Here is a 20,658-nt window from a genome sequence, read left to right as displayed (position 1 = left end):
CTGTTGTCCCCTTCTCCTCCTGCCCCTAACCCCTCCCAGCATCAGAGTCTTTTCCAATGAGTCAACTCTTCACATGAGGTGGCCAAAGCTTTAGCATCATTCCTTCCAAAGAACACCCAGGGCTGATCTCCTTCAGAATGGACTGGTTGGATCTCCTTGCAGTCCAAGTGACTCTCAAGAGTCTTCTCCAACACCACAGTTCAAAAGCATCAATTCTTTGGCACTCAGCTTTCTTCACAGTCCAACTCTCACATCCATACATGACCACAGGAAAAACCATAGCCTTGACTAGACGGACCTTTGTTGGCAAAGTAATGTCTCTGCTTTTCAATATGCTATCTATGTTGGTCATAACTTTTCTTCCAAGGAGTAAGCGTCTTTTAATTTCGTGGCTGCATTCACCATCTGCAGTGATTTTGGAGCCCCCCAAAATAGTCTGACACTGTTTCCACTGATTCCCCATCTATTTGCCATGAAGTGATGGGACCAGATGCCACGATCTTAGTTTTCTGAATGTTGAGCTTTAAGCCAACTTTTTCACTCTCCTCTTTCACTTTCATCAAGAGGCTTTTTAGAGTTCCTCTTCACTTTCTGCCATAAGGGTGGTGTCATCTGCATATCTGAAGTTATTGATATTTCTCCCGGAAATCTTGATGCCAGCTTGTGCTTCTTCCAGCCCAGCGTTTCTCATGATGTACTCTGCATATAAGTTAACAAGCAGGGTGACAATATACAGCCTTGACGTACTCCTTTTCCTATTTGGAACCAGTCTGTTGTTCCATGTCCAGTTCTAACTGTTGCTTCCTGACCTGCATATAGGTTTCTCAAGAAGCAGCTCAGGTGGTCTGATATTCCCATCTCTTTTAGAATTTTCCACAGTTTATTGTGATCCACACAGTCAAAGGCTTTGGCATAGTCAATAAAGTAGAAATAGATGTTTTTCTGGAACTCTCTTGCTTTTTTGATGATCCAGTGGATGTTGGCAATTTGATCTCTGGTTCCTCTGCCTTTTCTAAAATCAGCTTGAACATCTGGAAGTTCACGGTTCACCTGTTGCTGAAGCCTGGCTTGGAGAATTTTGAGCATTACTTTACTAGCGTGTGAGATGAGTGCAATTGTGTGGTAGTTTGAGCATTCTTTGGCATTGCTATTCTTTGGGATTGGAATGAAAACTGACCTTTTCCAGTCCTGTGTCCACTGCTGAATTTTCCAAATTTGCTGGCATATTGAGTGCAGCACTTTACACCTGTGTAAACAGTGTAACAATCTCTCTTGGCTTCCCCGTTTTTATACTTCAGGTTTCCTCCTTTTGGTTGTGCTCTGTGCAAAATAGGGCTTATACCCACCACCAGTCAAGAAAGGGAATGGAAATAGGCATATGCTCAAGGCCTATTGACAGTTGCAAGTTACATAACAATAGGCTTTGTTGTGCATGTCTTACCATAATTCAGTCTGTTATAATCAGGTGTATATATGTGTAAATACTTGTGAATGGGCTCCTACCTGCCTAAGGTTACTTGAGGAAGCCCCTGTGGTGAGTTTGTATCCACTGTGTGCCTAGGGCGCATGTGCAGTAGTTGGAAAAGTCTGTTTATTTTGTTGCATATCTTTGAGCTCTTCTGGGTGTGTCTGGGATGGGCTTTAGAGATCAGCTTGCATCCTTTTCAGCTGGGTCACCCCTTATTGCTCATGTTTAACTTCCTACCTAACATTATGATAAATTATTTTCCACTTTGATTAAAATGATCACCCTGGAAGTAAGGCCAAAAATCAGCCATCTTCCCAGGCTAATTCTATGATCCAGGCTTTAATGGGCCAGTTTCCAGTACTGGCGTTCAGGTCATCTGCAATTTTTATGTCAGCCACACATGACTTACTGATTCTGACTGAGAATCAAAAGACTTAACCAATTGTATATGATGTATCCACATGCATCTTGACATGGGGACTGTAGATATAGAGATGTGTCAAGGAGCTCCTTATCAGGGGGCTGGATCAGGATAGGGGAACTGATTTCTTGATTTTTTTTTGGCTATGCTGGGTCTTCATTGCTGTGCGAGGGCTTTCTCTAGGTGTGGTGACCAGAGAGCTACTCATTGTTATGGTGTGCAGGCTTCTCACTGCAGTGGCCTCTACTTGCAGAGCTCGGGCTCTAGGTGCATGGGCTTCAGTAGTTGTGGCATATGGGCTCAGTTGCTCCGTGGCATGTGGAATCCAGATCAGGGATTGAACCCATGTCCCTTGCATTGGCAGGTGGACTCTTAACCACTTAATCACCAGGGAAGTCCCTGAATTCTTTAAAAAAAATTTTTTTATTGAAGTATAGTTGATTACAATGTTGTGTTATTAAATAGCAAATCACAGCAAAGTGATTCATATATATATATATGTGTGGGTGTGTATATTCTTTTTTAGATTTTTTTTTCCATTATAGGTTATAGCAAACTGAGTTCTTGTGGGAAGGAGAGCCATAATTCTACTCACATGGACCAAAATTCGCAAGACCAGGCTTCTGTACCCTGTGGTTGGTGGTCAGGTTAGAAAAGAGCAACTTCTGGTTGCTTTGCATGTGACGTCAATAAAGTTTTACTGGGTCAGGGTCTTTGCATTTAGTTCCTTATCTTGTCACATTCCAGAAGAACAGCATAGGGCATGTTGCAGAGGGCCCCCCAGATTAAGGAAAACCTAGTGCTTGTCTCTGCAGTTTAAGCTTGTGTCTTTTCAGCTGGTGATTTGCAAACACTGCTGTATTTAGTGGGGCTTAGCTTTGGGGGTATAATTATGGTATAGCACCATAACTAATTGGTTTCTCTGGGTGGGAAAACATTGCAGTATCTAAGCCTGGCATTCCCTCTGTGGAGACAAAATGCTTCTCAAGGGATCAGGCAAGCATTGGAAGGATGGAACATGGGATGGGATTGTTGAGATGTGATGGGATTGTTAGTTGGCTGTGGTTGAGGCAGATTTTTGCATCTGGGGAAGTAGAAAGTGCTTTTGGGAAGAAATGGTTTTAAGTGGCTACTTTAAGGCAAAAATATTCAGGTGGGTTTAGGATCCAGGGAATTAGCAGCTGGGCAGTTCCGCCAGTGAAAGGGTAGCTTTGCAGGTAGAGGCTGTGTTTAATGGTTGTGTCTCTCTCCAGCAGTTGTTTGCATACAGTCTATGTGTCCTTCAAAACATTCCTTAAAGGGAACCATATTCTAAGCATGTGATCTGGGTATAATCATTAAAATGTAAAGGGTTTTATTATCCCTTGAAATTAAAATCTCTTTTGGGTTGATGGTTTTGCATCTGAATAGTTCTTTAACATACTAGAGCTTCATATGTAAATATCTTTTGAAAAGTATTAAATTGGTAAATGAAAATAAAACTGACACTCTCCCCCCACACTCTAGCACTCTTTTTCTCCTTGTTGTCCTGCTTGAGAAGATGTTGTTCTGCTGAATTGGTTGTCCTCTTGGCTCCCAAGCCAGGCCCAAGGAGAATAGGGGAGCAATTTTGGAAAAAATATTTGAGCCCTTAAACTATTAGCTGAGTTCTCCAGATCATTAGGGATACAGTGTGTTATAGATGGACACATGATGGCAGTAGTAGTAAAAATGACATGTTTTCCTTCCAAGCCCAGGATTGGAGGTTAAGTGGCTAAACCAAACTGTATTACAGAAAGCATTGTAGTCTTGTAAATAACAAGATATCCAGAGCAGTGCTATAAAAAGCAGGTTTCATTTTCCCCCCAGTTCCATTATAGGGAAAGAATACTGTCCTAGGTCTAACTTTATTGTTGGAGCAGACAGGGTGGAGGGGAAGAACTGAGATACAGTATTAGATCTGCCAATTAGGGTGTTCCAGGGACTGGGAAGGTAATTTGGCTGACAGCAGGGGTTTGACCCAGCCAGAAAATGGTGCTAACAAATAACTGTAAACTCCAGTTGTGGTCCAGGCAGAAGGTTGACAAATGTGGATGTTTCAGAGGATGGGTAGCAAGAACCCAGAAGTATGAGTCTTGGGCTGGTGGTAAGAAGTCTAGGCAGACAGTCACCATTTAAAAATATATTTTTTTTTATTTTTGGCTGCACTGGGTCTTCCTTGTTACATACAGGCTTTCTCTGGTTACAGCCAGTGGGAGCTACTCTTTGTTGAGGTGTGCAGGCTTTTCATTGCTCTGGCTTCTCTTGATGTGGAGCACAGCAGGCTCTAGGCATGCTGGCTTCAGTAGTTGTGGCACACGGGCTCTGTAGTTGCAGCTCGCGGGCCCTAGAGTGCACAGGCTCCGGTAGTTGTGGTTGTTCAGTCACTCAGTCATGCCTGACTATTTGCGACCCCATGGACTGCAGCACGCCAGGCCTCCCTGTCCATCACCAACTTCCGGAGCTTGCTCAAACTCATGTCCATCGAGTTGGTTATGCCATCCAACCGTCTCATCCTCTGTTGTCCCCTTCCGCTGCTGCCCTCAATCTTTCCCATAATCAGGGTCTTTTCAAATGAGTCAGTTCTTCGCATCAGGTGGCCAAAGTATTGGAGTTTCAGCTTCGACATCAGTCCTTCCAATGAACACCCAGGACTGATCTCCTTTAGGATGGACTGGTTGGAACTCCTTACAGTCCAAGGGACTCTGAATAGTCTTCTGCAACACCACAGTTCAAAAGCATCAATTCTTCGGCACTCAGCTTTCTTTATAGTCCCACTCTCACATCCATACATGACTGCTGGAAAAACCATAGTTTTGACTAGACGGACCTTTGTTGACAAAGTAATGTCTCTCCTTTTTAATATGCTGTCTAGGTTGGTCATAGCTTTTCTTCCAAGAGTAAGCATTTTTAATTTCATGTCTGCAGTTACCATCTGCAGTGATTTTGGAGCCCCCAAAAAAGTCTCTCACTGTTTCCATTGTTTCCCCAACTATTTGCCATGAAGAGTGTGACCAGATGCCATGATCATAGTTTTTTAAACGGTGAGTTTTAAGCCAACTTTTTCACTCTCCTCTTTCACTTTCATCAAGAGGCTCTTTAGTTCTTCTTCACTTTCTGCTGTAAGGGTGGTGTCATATACGTATCTGAGGTTATTGATTTCTCCCAGCAATCTTGATTCCAACTTGTGCTTCATCCAGCCCGGCATTTTGCATGATGGACTCTGCATATAAGTTAAATAAACAGGGACAGTATATAGACTTGACATACTCCTTTCCCAATTTGGAACCACTCTGTTTCCATGTCCAGTTGTAATTTCTTCTTGACCTGCATACAGATTTCTCAGGAGGCAGGTAAGGCATTCTGGTATTCCCATCTCTTGAAGAATGTTCCACAGTTTGTTGTGATCCACACAGTCAAAGGCTTTGGCATAGTCAATAAAGCAGAAGTAGATGTTTTTCTGGAGCTCTCTTGCTTTTTCAAGGATCCAGCGGATGTTGGCAATTTGATCTCTGGTTCCTCTGCCTTTTCTAAATCCAGCTTGAACATTTGAAAGTTCACGGTTCATGTACTGTTGAAGCCTGTCTTGGAGAATTTTGAGCATTACTTTGCTAGCATGTGAGATGAGCGCGATGGTGCAGTAGTTTGAACATTCTTTGGCATTGCCTTTCTGTGGTATTGGACCTTTTCCAGTCCTGTGGCCACTGCTGAGTTTTCCAAATTTCCTGGCATGTTGAGTGAAGCACTTTCACAGCATCGTCTTTCAGGATTTGAAATAGCTCAACTGGAATTCCATCACCTCCACTAGCTTTGTGTGTAGTGATGCTTCCTAAGGCCCACTTGACTTCACATTCCAGGGTGTCTGACTCTAGGTGAGTGATCACACCATTGTGGTTATCTGGGTCATTAAGATCTTTTTTGTATAGTTCTTCTGTGTATTCTTGCTATCTCTTCTTAATATCTTCTGCTTCTGTTAGGTCCATACTATTTCTGTCCTTTATTGTGCCCATCTTTGCATGAAATGTTGCCTTGGTATCTCTAATTTTCTTGAAGAGATCTCTAGTCTTTCCCATTCTGTTGTTTTCCTGTTTCTTTGCATTGATCATGGAGGAAGGCTTTCTTATCTCTCCTTGCTATTCTTTGGAAGTCTGCATTCACATGATTATATCTTTCCTTTTTTCCTTTGCCTTTAGCTTCTCTTCTTTTCTTAGCTATTTGTAAGGCCTCCTCAGACAACCATTTTGCCTTTTTACATCTCTTTTTTGGGGGATGGTCTTGATCACTGCCTCCTGTACAATGTCATGAACCTCCATCCATAGTTCTTCAGGCACTCTGTCTATCAGATCTAATCCCTTGAATCTATTTATCACTTCTACTGTATAATCATAAGGGATTTGATTTAGGTTATACCTGAATGGTCTAGTGGTTTTCCCCACTTTCTTCAATTTAAGTCTGAATTTTGCAATAAGGAGCTCATGATTGGAGCCACAGTTAGCTCCTGGTCTTGTTTTTGTTGATTGTATAGAGCTTCTCCATCTTTGGCTACAAAGAATATAATCAATCTGGTTTCGGTGTTGGCCATCTGGTGATGTCCATGTGTAGAGTCTTCTCCTGTGTTCTTGGAAGAGGGTGTTTGCTATGACCAGTGCTTTCTCTTGGCAAAACTCTGTTATCCTTTGCCCTGCTTCATTCTGTACTCCAAGGCCAAATTTGCCTGTTACTCCAGGTATCTCTGGGAGAAGGCAATGGCACCCCACTCCAGTACTCTTGCCTGGAGAATACCATGGATGGAGGAGCCTAGTGGGCTGCAGTCAGTGGGGTCGCAAAGAGTCAGACACGACTGAACGACTTCACTTTCACTTTTCACTTTCATGCATTGGAGAAGGAAATGGCAACCCACTCCAGTGTTCTTGCCTGGAGAATACCAGGAATGGGGGAGCCTTGTGTGCTGCCGTCTATGGGGTCGCACAGAGTTGGACACGACTGAAGCGACTTAGCAGCAGCAGCAGCCAGTTATCTCTTGACTTCCTACTTTTGCATTCTAGTCCCCTATGATAAAAGGACATCTTTTTTGGGTGTTAGTTCTAGAAGGTCCTGTAGTTCTTCATACAACCATTCAACTTCAGCTTCTTCAGCATTACTGGTCAGGGCATAGACTTGGATTACTGTGATGTTGAATGGCATGCCTTGGAAATTAACAGAGATCATTGTTTTTGAGATTACATCTGAGTACTGCATTTTGGACTCTTTTGTTGACTATGAGGGCTATTCCATTTCCCTAAGGGATTCTTGCCTACAATAGTAGATATAATGGTCATCTTAGTTAAATGCCATTCCATTCCATTTTAGTTCACTGTTTCCTAAAATGTCGATGTTCACTCTTGCCATCTCTTGTTTGACCACTTCCAATTTACCTTGATTCATGGACCTAACATTCCAGGTTCCTATGCAGTATTGTTCTTTACACCATCAGACTTTACTTCCATCACGAGTCACATCCACAGCTGGGTGTTGTTTCCACTTTGGTTCTGTCTCTTCATTCTTTCTGGAGTTATTTCTCCATTCTTCTCCATAGCATATTGGGCACCTACTAGCCTGGGGAGTTCATCTTTCAGTGTCCTATCTTTTTGCCTTTTCATGCTGTTCATGGGGTTTTGAAGGCAAGAATACTGAAGTGCTTTGCCATTCCCTTCTCCAGTGGACCACGTTTTGTCAGAACTCTCCACCATGACCTGTCTGTCTTGGGTGGCCCTACACGGCCTGGCTCATAGTTTCATTGAGTTAGACGAGGCTGTGGTCCATGTGATCAGTTTGATTAGTTTTCTGTGATTGTGGTTTTCATTCTGTCTTCCCCCGAGGGATACTTCCCTGGTGGCTCAGAGGGTAAAGCGTCTGCCTGCAATGTGGGAGACCCATGTTCGATCCCTGGGTTGGGAAGATCCCCTGGAGAAGGAAATGGCAACCCACTCCAGTATTCTTGTTGGAGAATTCCATGGACAGAGGAGTCTGGTAGGCTACAGTGCACGGGGTCGCAAAGAGTGGGACACAACTGAGCAATATCAATTTTCCCTCTGAGGGATAAGGATAAGAGGCTTATGGAATCTTCCTGATGAGAGAGACTGACTGGGGGGGAAACTGGGTCTTGTTCTGATAGGCAGGGCCATGCACAGTAAATCTTTAATCCAAATTCTGTTGATGGGCGGAAATGTGTTCCCTCCCTGTTCTTCCCAGCCTGGAAATTGCTCCCTGTGTTCTCCTAGGGAGAATGAATCAATCCTGCCCCTCCCCACCTCCTCTCTGCTCCCAGGCTTCCCTGTCCTTCACCAGCTCCCAGAGCTTGCTCAAACTCATGTCCATTGAGTCAGTGATGCCATCTAACCATCTCATCCTCTGTCGTCCCCTTCTCCACTTTCTCCCTCAGTCTTTCCCCATGTCAGGGTCTTTTCTAATGTGTCAGCTCTTTGCATCAGGTGACCAAAGTATTGGAGCTTCAGCTTCAGTAGTTGTTGTGTTCAGGCTTATTTGCTCCATGTCATATGGGCTCTTCCTGAACGAGGGATCGAACCCATGTCCCCTGCATTGGTAGGTGGATTCTTATCCACCGCACCAACAGGCAAGTCCACAAATGGACTTTTTTTTTCTTTTTTTTAAAAAAACTTTTAATTCCAGAGTAGTTTTAGATTTACAAGTATATCACAAAGATAATACAGAGAGTTCCCATATATCCGACACCTAGTTTCCTGTTTTCTTAACATCTTACATTTGTGTGGTACATCAATTACAGTTAATAAACCAGTACTGATACATTATTACTCAGTAAATCCATACTTATTTGGATTTCCTTAGGTTTTGCCTGATATCCTTTTTGTATTCCAGCGTCCTGTCTAGGACACCACATTACATTTTGTCATCTGTCTCTTTAGGTTCTTCTTGCCTCTGACAGTTTCTTAGACTTGCCAGTATTTTTGATGACCATGACCATTTTGAGGAGTACTGATCAGGCAGTTTGTATACTGTTCCCCTAGTTGGGATTTGTCAGTGTACTTTCTTATGTTTAGACTGCAGCTTTTGGTTTTGGGGTGGGGGGCAGGGAGACTACAGAGGTAAATTACCCTTTTCATTAAATCATGTCAAAGTGAAAGTGTAAGTCACTCAGTCGTGTCTGACTCTTTGTGACCCCTTGGACTATACAGTCATGGAATTCTCCAGGCCAGAATACTGGAGTGGGTAGCTCTTTCCTTCTCCAGGGGATCTTCCCAACCCAGGGATCGAACCCAGGTCTCCCACATTGTAGGCAGATTCTTTACCAGCTGAGCTACAAGGGAAGCCCAAGAGTACTGGAGTGGGTAGCCTATCCCTTCTCCAGCGGATCTTCCCGACCCAGGAATCAAACCGGGGTGTCCTGCATTGCAAGTGGATTCTTTACCAACTAAGCTATCAGGGAAACCAAAAAAGGGTACATATTATCCATATGACTTATCACTGTTGATGTTGACCATAATCACCTGGGTGAGGTACTGTTTGCCAGGTTCTTCACTTTATTTTTGTTTTGGTTTTGGCCACACCACATGGTTTGTGGGATCTTAGTTCTCCGACCAGGGATCAAACCCATGCCCCCTGCAGTGGAAGCACGGAGTCCTAACCACTGGCCCACCAGGAAATTCCCAGTTTCTTCACTTTAAAGGTACTTTTTTCCACACTGCACTTTTCCATACTGTACTTTTTGGAAGGATGTTACTACGTGTACTCCATAGTTAAGTATTAGGAATTACGTTTCCTGAGGGTAGAGTATCTGTATAAATTATTTGAAATTCTTCTGCACAGGAGATTTGCCTCATTTCCTATACTTATTCACTCATTTATATTGGACTAATATATCTGTGGACTCATGACTATTTATTTTATACTTTGAGTTATAATCCAATATTACTTTATTATATTGCTCAAATTGTTCTGGCTTTGACCATTGGGAGCTCTTTCATTTGGCACTTGTGTCTCTGACACACTCCTGTCATTGTGGGATGTTGTTTGTATTTGACCACTTCCTTACTTTCTGACAATACAGCATGCTCCAGGCTCATCTTATAGATTTCTTGCCATAACCCTGGAATGCCATTTTTCCAAGGAGGCCTGGTCCTTTTATTGGCAAATGGTACTAGAAATCAAGATCTGGGTGCTTGATGTGCTTGTTACTGCTGGGGTTTCCTTGCTTCTAGGCCCTCTTAGCTGACAGAGCAAGGAAATATGTGTATATACTAACCCACGTATATCCACATGTCTGTAAATATTTTTAGGTGTAACTATCTGTGTTTATCTATCTAGATGGCATCACCGACTTGGACATGAGTTTGAGCAAGCTTTGGGAGTTGGTGATGGACAGGGAAGCCTGGCGTGCTGTAGTCCATGGGGTCACAAAGAGTTGGACACGCCTGAGCGACTGAACTGAACTGATCTGTATTTATGTTGAACATGGGTTTATAGTGATGTTTCTAATTCTGATCCATTACCGCCTGGATCAATGTAACCTTCTCTTAACCAGTCTGTAAACTCCCATTCCAACAGTGAGAAACCTGGCTCCCACTATCTGCCATCCATTTACTTAATGCTTTAACTCTAGCATACATGCATTTCAGTATCAGAACTTTTACGTCATACCCCCATGGGAAACAACTGTATCCTCTAGAGTACATGCTTATGTTTCTTTTGGTTTTACTCTCACAGACTTCATTCATTTCCTAGGTTACTTAGGTCAGCACATTTTCCCTCCACCCTCTTCAGTGAGGTTGTTTCATACATTTGTAATACAGCTAGATGGTTTCATGGTGATTTTAATACAGTGTGTTAAATGTACTGATAGAGATGAACATATAGGGGAGTATTGAGGTAGAACAACTGATGGGGGAGGGTAGGGATGAAAGGCATCCTAGAGGAACCACAGGTGATGCCTGATTTTATTTTATTTATTTTTTTTTAACATGGTTATTTTAGTTTATTAAATATATGACTATTTAAGATGGTTAACTGTTAAGCAATGGAACAGGTTTCTTTTTTTTTAATTTAAATTTATTTATTTTAATTAGAGGCTAATTACTTTACAATATTGTATTGGTTTTGTCATACGTCAACATGAATCCGCCACGGGTGTACACGTGTTCCCAATCCTGAACCCCCCTCCCACCTCCCTCCCCATACCATCCCTCTGGGTCACCCCAGTGCACCAGCCCCAAGCTTCCTGTATCCTGCATCGAACCTGGACTGGAAATTCATTTCTTATATGATATTATACAAGTTTCAATGCCATTCTCCCAAATCATCACCCCCCCCCGCACAGAGTCCAAAAGACTGTTCTATACATCTATCTCTTTTGCTGTCTCGCATACAGGGTTATTGTTACCATCTTTCTAAATTCCATATATATGCGTTAGTATACTATATTGGTGTTTTTCTTTCTGGCTTACTTCACTCTGTATAATAGGCTCCAGTTTCATCCACCTCATTAGAACTGATTCTTTTTAATGGCTGTATTCTTTTTAATGGCTGAGTAATATTCCATTGTGTATATGTACCACAGCTTTCTTATCCATTCATCTGCTGATGGACATCTAGGTTGCTTCCATGCCCTGGCTATTATAAACAGTGCTGCGATGAACATTGGGGTACATGTGTCTTGAAATGTGGGTTCTGGACCAGAAGCATTAGCATCACCTGGCAACTTTGTAGAACTACAAATTCTTGGGCCTCACTACAGAATCAGAAAATCTGATGTTGGGGTCCAGCAATCTATGTTTTAACAAGCCTTCCAGGAGATTGTGGAGAAGGAAATGGCAACCCACTCCAATGTTCTTGCCTGGAGAATCCCAGGGACGGGGGAGCCTGGTGGGCTGCCATCTATGGGGTTGCACAGAGTCGGACACGACTGAAGTGACACAGCAGCAGCAGCAGCCAGGAGATTGTGCAGAACATTGAGAAACAGTGTCTTAAAGGATGAGTGAGGTCAGCTTGGAGAGGAGTATAGTCCAGAAGAAGAAGGTAGTGTGAGGCTAAGCTTTGGAGGACAAAGTAGTATGATGAGCATAAGGGGTTAAAAGAAAATGTTTGAGGCAGGAAGTGGCAGAAGTTAAGGCAGAGAGATCAGCAGTTCCTGGCTGTATCAGTCAGGGCCTGGAATGCCAGGCTACAGAGCTTAAACTTCATTCTTAGGCCATAGGAAGCCACTGAAGATTTTGTTGTTGTTAACAGATTTGTTGAGGTACCATTCCATTCTCAAACTATAAAAGAGTACAGTTTAATAATTTTTAGTATGTTCACAGAGTTGTGCACCCCATCACCACAGTTAGTTTTAGAACATTTTCATCGCCCTTAAAAGAAATTCTTTACCTTTCAGCCATCATACCCTCTTGTCCATGAATGCCCCAGCCGCCAGCCCCTGGCAACTACTAATATACTTTCTCTGTGAATTTGCCTAACTTGGACATTTCATATAAACAGAATCATAAAATATATGCCCTTTTATGACTGGCTTTTTTATGTATAGTTGATGTACAATATTATGTAAGTTACAGGTGTATGATATAGTGATTCACAATTTTTAAAGCTTATATTCCATATATAGTTATTAGAAAATGTTGGCTATATTTCCTGTGTTGTACAATATACCCTTGTAACTTATTTTATACCTGATAGTTAGTACCTCTTAATCCCTTACCCCTATGTTGCCCGCCACGACCCCCATTCCTCTCCCCAATGGTAACCACTAATTTGTCCTCTGTATCAGTGAGTGACTGGCTTATTATTTCATGTAGCAAAATGTTTTTAAGACTCATTCATGCTGTAGCATTATTTCATTCCTTTTTATGGCTGCATATATTCCCTTGTATGGGTATATCACCTTTTTATCTGGTATATCATCATTTGATGGACATTTGTGTTATTTCCCCTTTTGGTTTAGTGAAGAATATAATACTGCTGTGAACATTCATGTGCAAGATTTTCTGTGACCAAATGTTTTCATTTCTCTTGGGTATATACCTGGGAGTAGAATTCCTAAATTACATGGTAACTCTATGTGTAACTTTTTAAGGAACTGATGGACTAATTTCTGAAGCATTGACTCCATTTTACATTCCTACCAACAGTGTTATAGAGTTTCAATTTTTCCACTTTTTTGTGTTCCTGTCAACACTTGGTATTTTCTCTTTTTGATTCTAGTCATCCTAATGGGCATGAAGTGTTATTGTGGTTTTGGTTTGCATTTTCCCTAATGACTAATAATGTTGAGCATCTTTTCATGTGGTTGTAAGCTATTTGTATATCTTCCTTGGAGAAATAGTCAGATACTTTGCCCATTTTAATTGGGTTACTTGTCTTTTTTTGGGGGGGGAGGCGAGATCTTAGTTTCCTGATGAAGGATTGAACCCAGGGCCGTGGCAGTGAAAGTGTTGAATCCTAACCACTGGACCACCAGGGAAGTCCCTCTTTGTCTTTTAATTATTGAGTTGTAAGAGTTCTTTATATATTCTAGGTACAAATCCTTTATCAGGTACAAGATTTGCAAGTATTTCCTCTCATTCCTTGGGTTGTCTTTTCACTTTCTTCATGGTATCCTTTGTAGCACAAATGTTTTTAGCTTTTATGAAGCCCAGTTTATTTTTTACTTTGGTTGCATATGTGTTTGGCATCATATCTAAGAAACCATTGCCAAATCCAAGGTCGTGACAGAATTACACCTAACTTTCTTCTAAGAGTTTTGTGGTTTCAGCACTTATATTTAGGTCTTTGATTCATTTTGAATTAATTTTTGTGTATGTTGTGAGGTGGGGGACCAATTTCATTCTTTTGCACATGGATATTTAGTTAAAAAGACTACTCTTTCCTCAGTGAATTGTTGTGGCACCCTTTCAAAATCTATCAACTGTAAACCACTGAAGACTTTTAAGCAAAGGACTGACAATTTCTTCTATGTTTTAAGACAGTATCTCTGGCTCCTGTGCAGAGAATATGTTGGAGGGGCCAAGAGTGGACATAGGGAAACCAGTGAGTAGGAAGTTGCAGTTATCCAATCCAGAGATGATGGTGACTTGGACCACAGTAGTGGTAGAGATGAGAGAGCAAGACACAGGTTATCTTTGGGAAATAAAGTTAGGAGGGCTTGGGGGACTGTTGGCTAAGGGACGAGGTGGTTAGAAAGAGAGAGAAGGCAAGGATCACTCATTTGGGTTGGAGTCAAGGATGATCTTTAGATTTTTAGCTTGTATGGCTGAGTGAATGTTACTGTCATTTATTACCATACAAATGGAGAAGCACGCCTTAAGAGGGGAAATAATAAGTTTAATTTGGAATTAATTGAATTGGAGGTGCCTGTGAAACTTTCAAGTGGAGATGTACAGAAGGCAGTTGGAATATGGGTCTACACTAGAGCTTGAGGGCAAGCCTTGGGTTGGAGAAAGTGTTTTGGGAGTTAGGAACACATAGGTGGGAGTAGCAGCTCTAGGAGACAATAAGGAGAAAGGAAAAGGAGTGAGAAGAGGGCTAGGACTGAGCCTTTGGGGAGGAAGAATAGGAACCTGAGAAAGACCCAGAGAGGAAATGGCCAGTGATGGGGGAGGAAACCAGGAGGAATCTATATGAATCCAGTGGAGGGAGGGATTTGCGAGGACAGAGTGATCAACTGTGAAATGTATCACAGAGATCCAGAAAAATAAGGCCTGAGAAGTGCTTATGTATGTTCTTGTTTCCATGCTCCCACAATATAGGTTGGTTATTTCCTACAATTAGTACCTGAAGTTGTTGCTAGCAGGGTTTGGTGGATATTTGTGTCTTCTTAAGTGGTATCTTCTGTGCTAATCTTTGCCATCCTGAATTGAAGATAGTGAAAGCTCAACTATGGTTTGGGTTCCAAATGGACTCAAAGCATTAGACTGAATGTTCAATTTGTTTCCTTTCTTTCTAATCTTCTATCTATCAGTCTCTCTCTATGTATGCATAGCTTTTTTTAACCTTATTTTTACAGATACGTGAAGGAGGCCAAAGAAGCAACTAAGAATGGAGATCTGGAACAAGCACTTAAACTTTTCAACTTGGCAAAGGACATTTTTCCTAACGAAAAGGTGATGAGCAGAATCCAAAAAATACAGGAAGCCTTGGAGGAGTTGGCAGAACATGGAGATGATGAATTCATAGATGTGTGCAACTCTGGCCTGCTGCTTTATCAAGAACTGCATGACCAACTATATGAGTACCAGAAGGAAGGTATAGCTTTCCTGTACAGCCTGTATAGGGATGGAAGGAGAGGTGGCATTCTGGCAGACGATATGGGGTTAGGAAAGACTGTTCAAATCATTGCTTTCCTTTCTGGTATGTTTGATGCTTCACTTGTGAACCATGTGCTGCTGATCATGCCAACCAGTCTCATCAGCATATGGCTAAGAGAATTTGTCAAGTGGACTCCAGGAATGAGAGTCAAAACCTTTCATGGTCCTAGCAAGGATGAACGTACCAGAAACCTCTGTCGGATTCAGCAAAGGAATGGTGTCATTATCACCACATACCAAATGTTAATCAATAATTGGCAGCAGCTTTCCAGCTTGAATGGCCAAGAGTTTTTGTGGGACTATGTCATCCTTGATGAAGCACATAAAATAAAAAGCTCGTCTACCAAGTCAGCAATATGTGCTCGTGCAATCCCTGCCAGTAATCGCATCCTCCTCACAGGAACCCCAATCCAGAATAATTTACAAGAACTATGGTCCCTATTTGATTTTGCTTGTCAAGGGTCCCTGCTAGGAACACTAAGAACTTTTAAAATGGAGTATGAAAATCCTATTACTAGAGCAAGAGAGAAGGATGCTACCCCAGGGGAAAAAGCTTTGGGATTTAAAATATCTGAAAACTTAATGGCAATCATAAAGCCCTATTTTCTCAGGAGGACTAAAGAAGAGGTACAGAAGAAAAAGTCAAGCAACCCAGAGGTCCAGCATAGTGAAAAGAATCCAGATGTTGGTGCCATATGTGAAATGCCTTCCCTTTCCAGGAAAAATGATTTAATTATTTGGATACGTCTTGTACCTTTACAAGAAGAAATATACAGGAAATTTGTGTCTCTAGATCATATCAAGGAATTGTTAATGGAGACACGCTCACCTTTGGCTGAGCTGGGTGTCTTAAAGAAGCTCTGTGATCATCCTAGGCTGCTATCTGCACGAGCTTGTGGTTTGCTGAATCTAGGAGCTGCCAAATTCTGTGTTCAGGATGAAATTGAAGGGGAAGATTCCTCAGATGTGGACCATATTGATCAAATAAGTGATGATACACTGATGGAAGAATCTGGAAAGATGTTATTTCTAATGGACCTGCTTAAGAAACTGCGAGATGAAGGACATCAAACTCTGGTGTTTTCCCAGTCAAGACAAATTCTAAACATCATTGAACGTCTCTTAAAGAATAGGCACTTTAAGATATTGCGAATTGATGGAACAATTACTCATCTTGTGGAACGAGAAAAAAGAATTAGTTTATTCCAGCAAAATAAAGATTACTCTGTTTTTCTGCTTACCACTCAAGTAGGTGGTGTTGGCTTAACACTAACTGCAGCAAGCAGAGTGGTCATTTTTGACCCTAGCTGGAATCCTGCAACTGATGCTCAAGCTGTGGATAGGGTTTACCGAATTGGACAGAAAGAAAATGTTGTAGTTTATAGGCTCATCACTTGTGGAACTGTAGAGGAAAAAATATACAGAAGACAGGTTTTCAAGGACTCATTAATAAGACAAACTACTGGTGATAAGAAGAACCCTTTCCGATATTTTAGTAAACAAGAATTGAGAGAGCTCTTTACAATTGAGGATTTTCAGAACTCTGCAACCCAGCTGCAGCTTCAGTCTTTGCATGCTGCTCAGAGGAGATCTGATAAGAACCTAGATGAACATATTGCCTTCCTGCACTCTTTGAGCATCGCTGGAATCTCAGACCATGATTTGATGTACACGTGTGACCTGTCTGTTAAAGAAGAGCTTGATGTGATCGAAGGCTCTCACTATATTCAACAAAGGGTTCAGAAAGCTCAATTCCTTGTTGAATCCGAGTCTCAAAATACAGAGCTCTTAATGGAAAGACAAAAAATGGGGAATGAGGGCATCTGGCTGAGAGAACCTGTATATCAAACAAAGAAGAAACGTCCCAAAGTAAATAAACCACAGCCTCAACCTTCATCTCATCTACCTATTTATCACACCCAGGAAGAAGAAATCAGTTCTGTAATGGCCAGCGTAATCATTGATGATCTGCCCAGAGAGGATGAGAAAAATCTCTCCAGGATAAAGCTGAATGATACCATCCCACAAGATGGTAGGCACCCATGTGTAATTACACTTGATGATGACTTTGTCACTACTTTACCCAAAGGGTGTGGAGATGTAAAAGAGATTTTCCCTGACTCTTTATCAGGGATGGCGCTACAAAAAGAGGCATCACAAGAGGGGTTTATGCAGGAGTCAGAGCAAGAGAGCCCTCTGGGAAGTTTTAATTATTTACCTAGCAAGTCAGCCAGAGTTGATCTTGGACCAAATCTAGATCAACTAGAGGATGATGAGGTTTTACATCATTGCAATCCCTTGCCTGCTAATCCCAAAACAAAGGAATATCAAAGGCCAGAATCGAATGTATCTGTTATTAAAATAGCTGATGATGACTTAACAGCAGCCCACAGTGCACTGCAGGATGCTCAAGCAAATGAGGCCAAATTGGAAGAGGAACCTTTAGCCTCTTCAGCACAGTATGTATGTGATTTCAATCTTTTTTTGGAAGACTCTGCAGACAATGGACAAAATCTTTCCAGTCAGTTTTTGGAGCATGTGGAGAAAGAAAATAGCTTGTGTGGCTCTGCAGCTAATTCCAGAGCAGAGTCAGTGCATAGCAAAGCATGTCTCGGTGTGGATGTTTCTGAGGAAGATGATGAGCCAGAAGAAGTAGTTAATGTGAAAATCAGAAGAAAAGCCAGACGAATTGATTCAGATGATGAAGATGAACATACTTTTAAAGATACTTCAAGCACAAACCCATTCAACACATCTCCCTTCCCATTTTTATCTGTAAAACAATTTGATGCCTCAACTCCCAAAAATGACATCAGTCTACCTGAAAGGTTCTTTTCACCTAAAATATCTGACAGTATAAATAAGTCTGTAAACTGCAGAAGATCCCTGGCTTCTAGGAGGTCTCTTATTAATGTGGTTTTAGACCACGTGGAAGATATGGAGGAAAGACTTGACAACAGCAGTGAAGCAAAGGTTGTTGAAGATTATCTGGAGGAAGGAGCAGAGGAAAGTGGTGACGAAGCCCCAGAGCATACAAAAGAAGATCCTTCCAGAGAAACACTGTCTTCAGAAAATAAATCCAGTCAGTTACATACATCTAAGCCTGGTGCTCTGGCTCAGGAGACCTCTGCAGGTGACCCTGAGCCTTTGTCTGATGGACAGTTGGTTGGCTGTCCCCAGGATGAGGCAATGGAGGCTGTGAATGACTATGACACTCTTGTCTTGCATGGAAAAGAACTGAAAGAGTGTGGGAAAATACAGGAGGCCTTAGACTGCTTGGTTAAAGCGCTTGACATAAAAAGCTCAGATCCTGAAGTCATGCTCATGACTTTAAGTTTGTATAAACAACTTAATAAAACTTGAGAATATAACCTGTTTTATAGTATTTTAGAGCAAAACTGGAGTATGAGGTAATTTGTTCCCATAATTGGATTCTTTGGGAGCATGAAGCCTTCAGGCTTAAGGTGAGAGAACTCAAAAAATGAGTTTTTGTTCTAACTTTTTTTGCAAATTTTGTGTTACTGCTTTCCTGCTCTTTTCCTGCTTTCCTGCTTTTCCTGCTCCTGCTTTCCCTCATAGATATATTTTGGTATTCTGAGCACTAGGTTAATATTTCTTTGCTCAGGTATTCTTAGATTTTTCTTTTAGGCATACTCTGTAAACTTCATAGAACTATGTTATTTCTAGAGAAGTTTTTGTAACATTACTCTGGCCATTTTAAATTTTACTCTGAGAATGTCAATTTTGTATACCACAGTCCAGATATTAATAATATTAAAGTTACTTTTCTCAAGCATTTTTCATTGTTTCTTTCACTGAGATGGTTGATATTGACAAATACATGTAAAAATCATTTAGGCAGAATTCTGTCATTAGTATTCCAGATCAAAGACCCACGTAACACACACTAGCATGTAGGCTGTTGGTTTACTGCAGGCAGACTGGGGTAAGGTGCCTGGTGCTGGGCTGCTTTATCGCTGGCGCCTCCCCTGGAGCCCTTGCAGGCCATTTGGCCATCTGTCACCCAGCACCACCTGAGTTCTGACACGTGCCAACACGTCAGATCACCAGGTTGTAGACTAAAAAGGAGTTTGGTTCCCTCCTAAAAACAAAAAGTGCAGCACAGCATTTTGTGCTCTATCACTGGAGAATTTATCAAGTACCATCTGTGTATTAGGTACTCTACATAGGTTTCTTGTTTAATCCTTACCGTAATCCTTTGAGGTCAAGAGTAGCATTTCCATTTTTTAATTGAAGAAATGGCTTGGTGAGACTGTGACCTGCCCAAGATCACACAGTAAGGGGTGAAATGGATTGCTAACCATGTGTTACCTAGTGACAAGCCAGTATAATAACTGAGCTGCTTTTACTCACAACATTTCTGACACCAAATGTGGGGTTTTTCCACACCTAGCAGTTCTCCATTTCTTTGCAGACACCAACTGGGTATTCTACAATTCAACTCAATTCTGACACTCCCTGGATTAGAGTCAAACTGCACACAGGTTTAAGGACTCACTCCCATAAGACTGCCCTCACATCAGATGCCAGTTACTAGTATTAGGGTCCCATGTTATCCACACTTCTCTTCAGCTTGGCTACAAATTGAGGGTTCCTGAGGATGGCTGCTTCTTCAGGTTCAGTAATTTGTTTGAACAGCTCATAGAACTTAGGAAAACCTGTTATTACTGGTCTTTATAACTATAACTCAGGAACAGCCAAATGAAAGATGCATGGGGCAAGGTATGGAGAATGAGGTGTGTGTGAGCTTCTGTGTCTTCTCTGGGCATGGTCACACTTCCAGCATCTTGATGTGTTCACCAACCTGAAGCTCTCTGAACCCTGTCATTTAGAATTTTTTTTTACAGAGGTTCCATTGTGTAGGCATGATTGCTTAAATCATTTAAATCACTGGCCATTAGTAAATATCTATTTCTAGCACCTCTCTTCTCCCTAGAGGCCAGGGGGTGAGGCCAAGAGTTCCAAGCCACTAATTAAGTCTTTCTGGTGACCAGTTCCCATCCTGAAGCTATTGAGGGGTCCTCAGCCACCAATCATATCATTAACATAAAAAAGGCCAAATCACTACATAGATTCCAAGGGAGCCATGTTGCCAGTAACTAGGGACAAAGATATTTTTTTTTTATCACATACACACATGAAAGTTCCATGGATGGAGGAGCCTGATAGGCTACAGTCCATGGGGTCGCAAAGAGTTGGACACAACTGAGCAAATTTACTTTCTTTCTTTCTATCATTTCTTATGGAGAGAAGGAAATGGCAACCCACTCCTGTGTTCTTGCCTGGAGAATCCCATGGATGGAGGGGCCTGGTGGGCTGTGGTCTACAGGATTGCAAAGAGTCAGACATGACTAAGCAACTAACACACATACACACATATGAAAGCTACTTGTAAATGACATGTAATACATGTTACTGTT

General features: G+C 41.7%; 1 protein-coding gene across 1 annotated transcript in view; it reads left to right on the top strand.

Moving 5' to 3' along the window:
• ERCC6L (ERCC excision repair 6 like, spindle assembly checkpoint helicase) overlaps positions 1–19,013 on the top strand; it is a 29,420-nt gene extending 10,407 nt beyond the window's left edge. Inside the window, exon 2 of the mRNA XM_006070031.4 lies at positions 14,917–19,013. Within this exon, the coding sequence (XP_006070093.3) occupies positions 14,917–18,580 (3,664 nt within the window). The 3' untranslated portion in view covers positions 18,581–19,013. The remainder of the gene's footprint in view (positions 1–14,916) is intronic.
• The last annotated feature ends 1,645 nt before the right edge of the window (positions 19,014–20,658 follow it).

The sequence above is a fragment of the Bubalus bubalis genome, chromosome X (genome assembly GCF_019923935.1).
Source record: "Bubalus bubalis isolate 160015118507 breed Murrah chromosome X, NDDB_SH_1, whole genome shotgun sequence".
NCBI lineage: Eukaryota > Metazoa > Chordata > Mammalia > Artiodactyla > Bovidae > Bubalus > Bubalus bubalis.
Note: the sequence above shows the minus strand (reverse complement) of the source record. Positions and strands in the feature narration are given on the sequence as shown.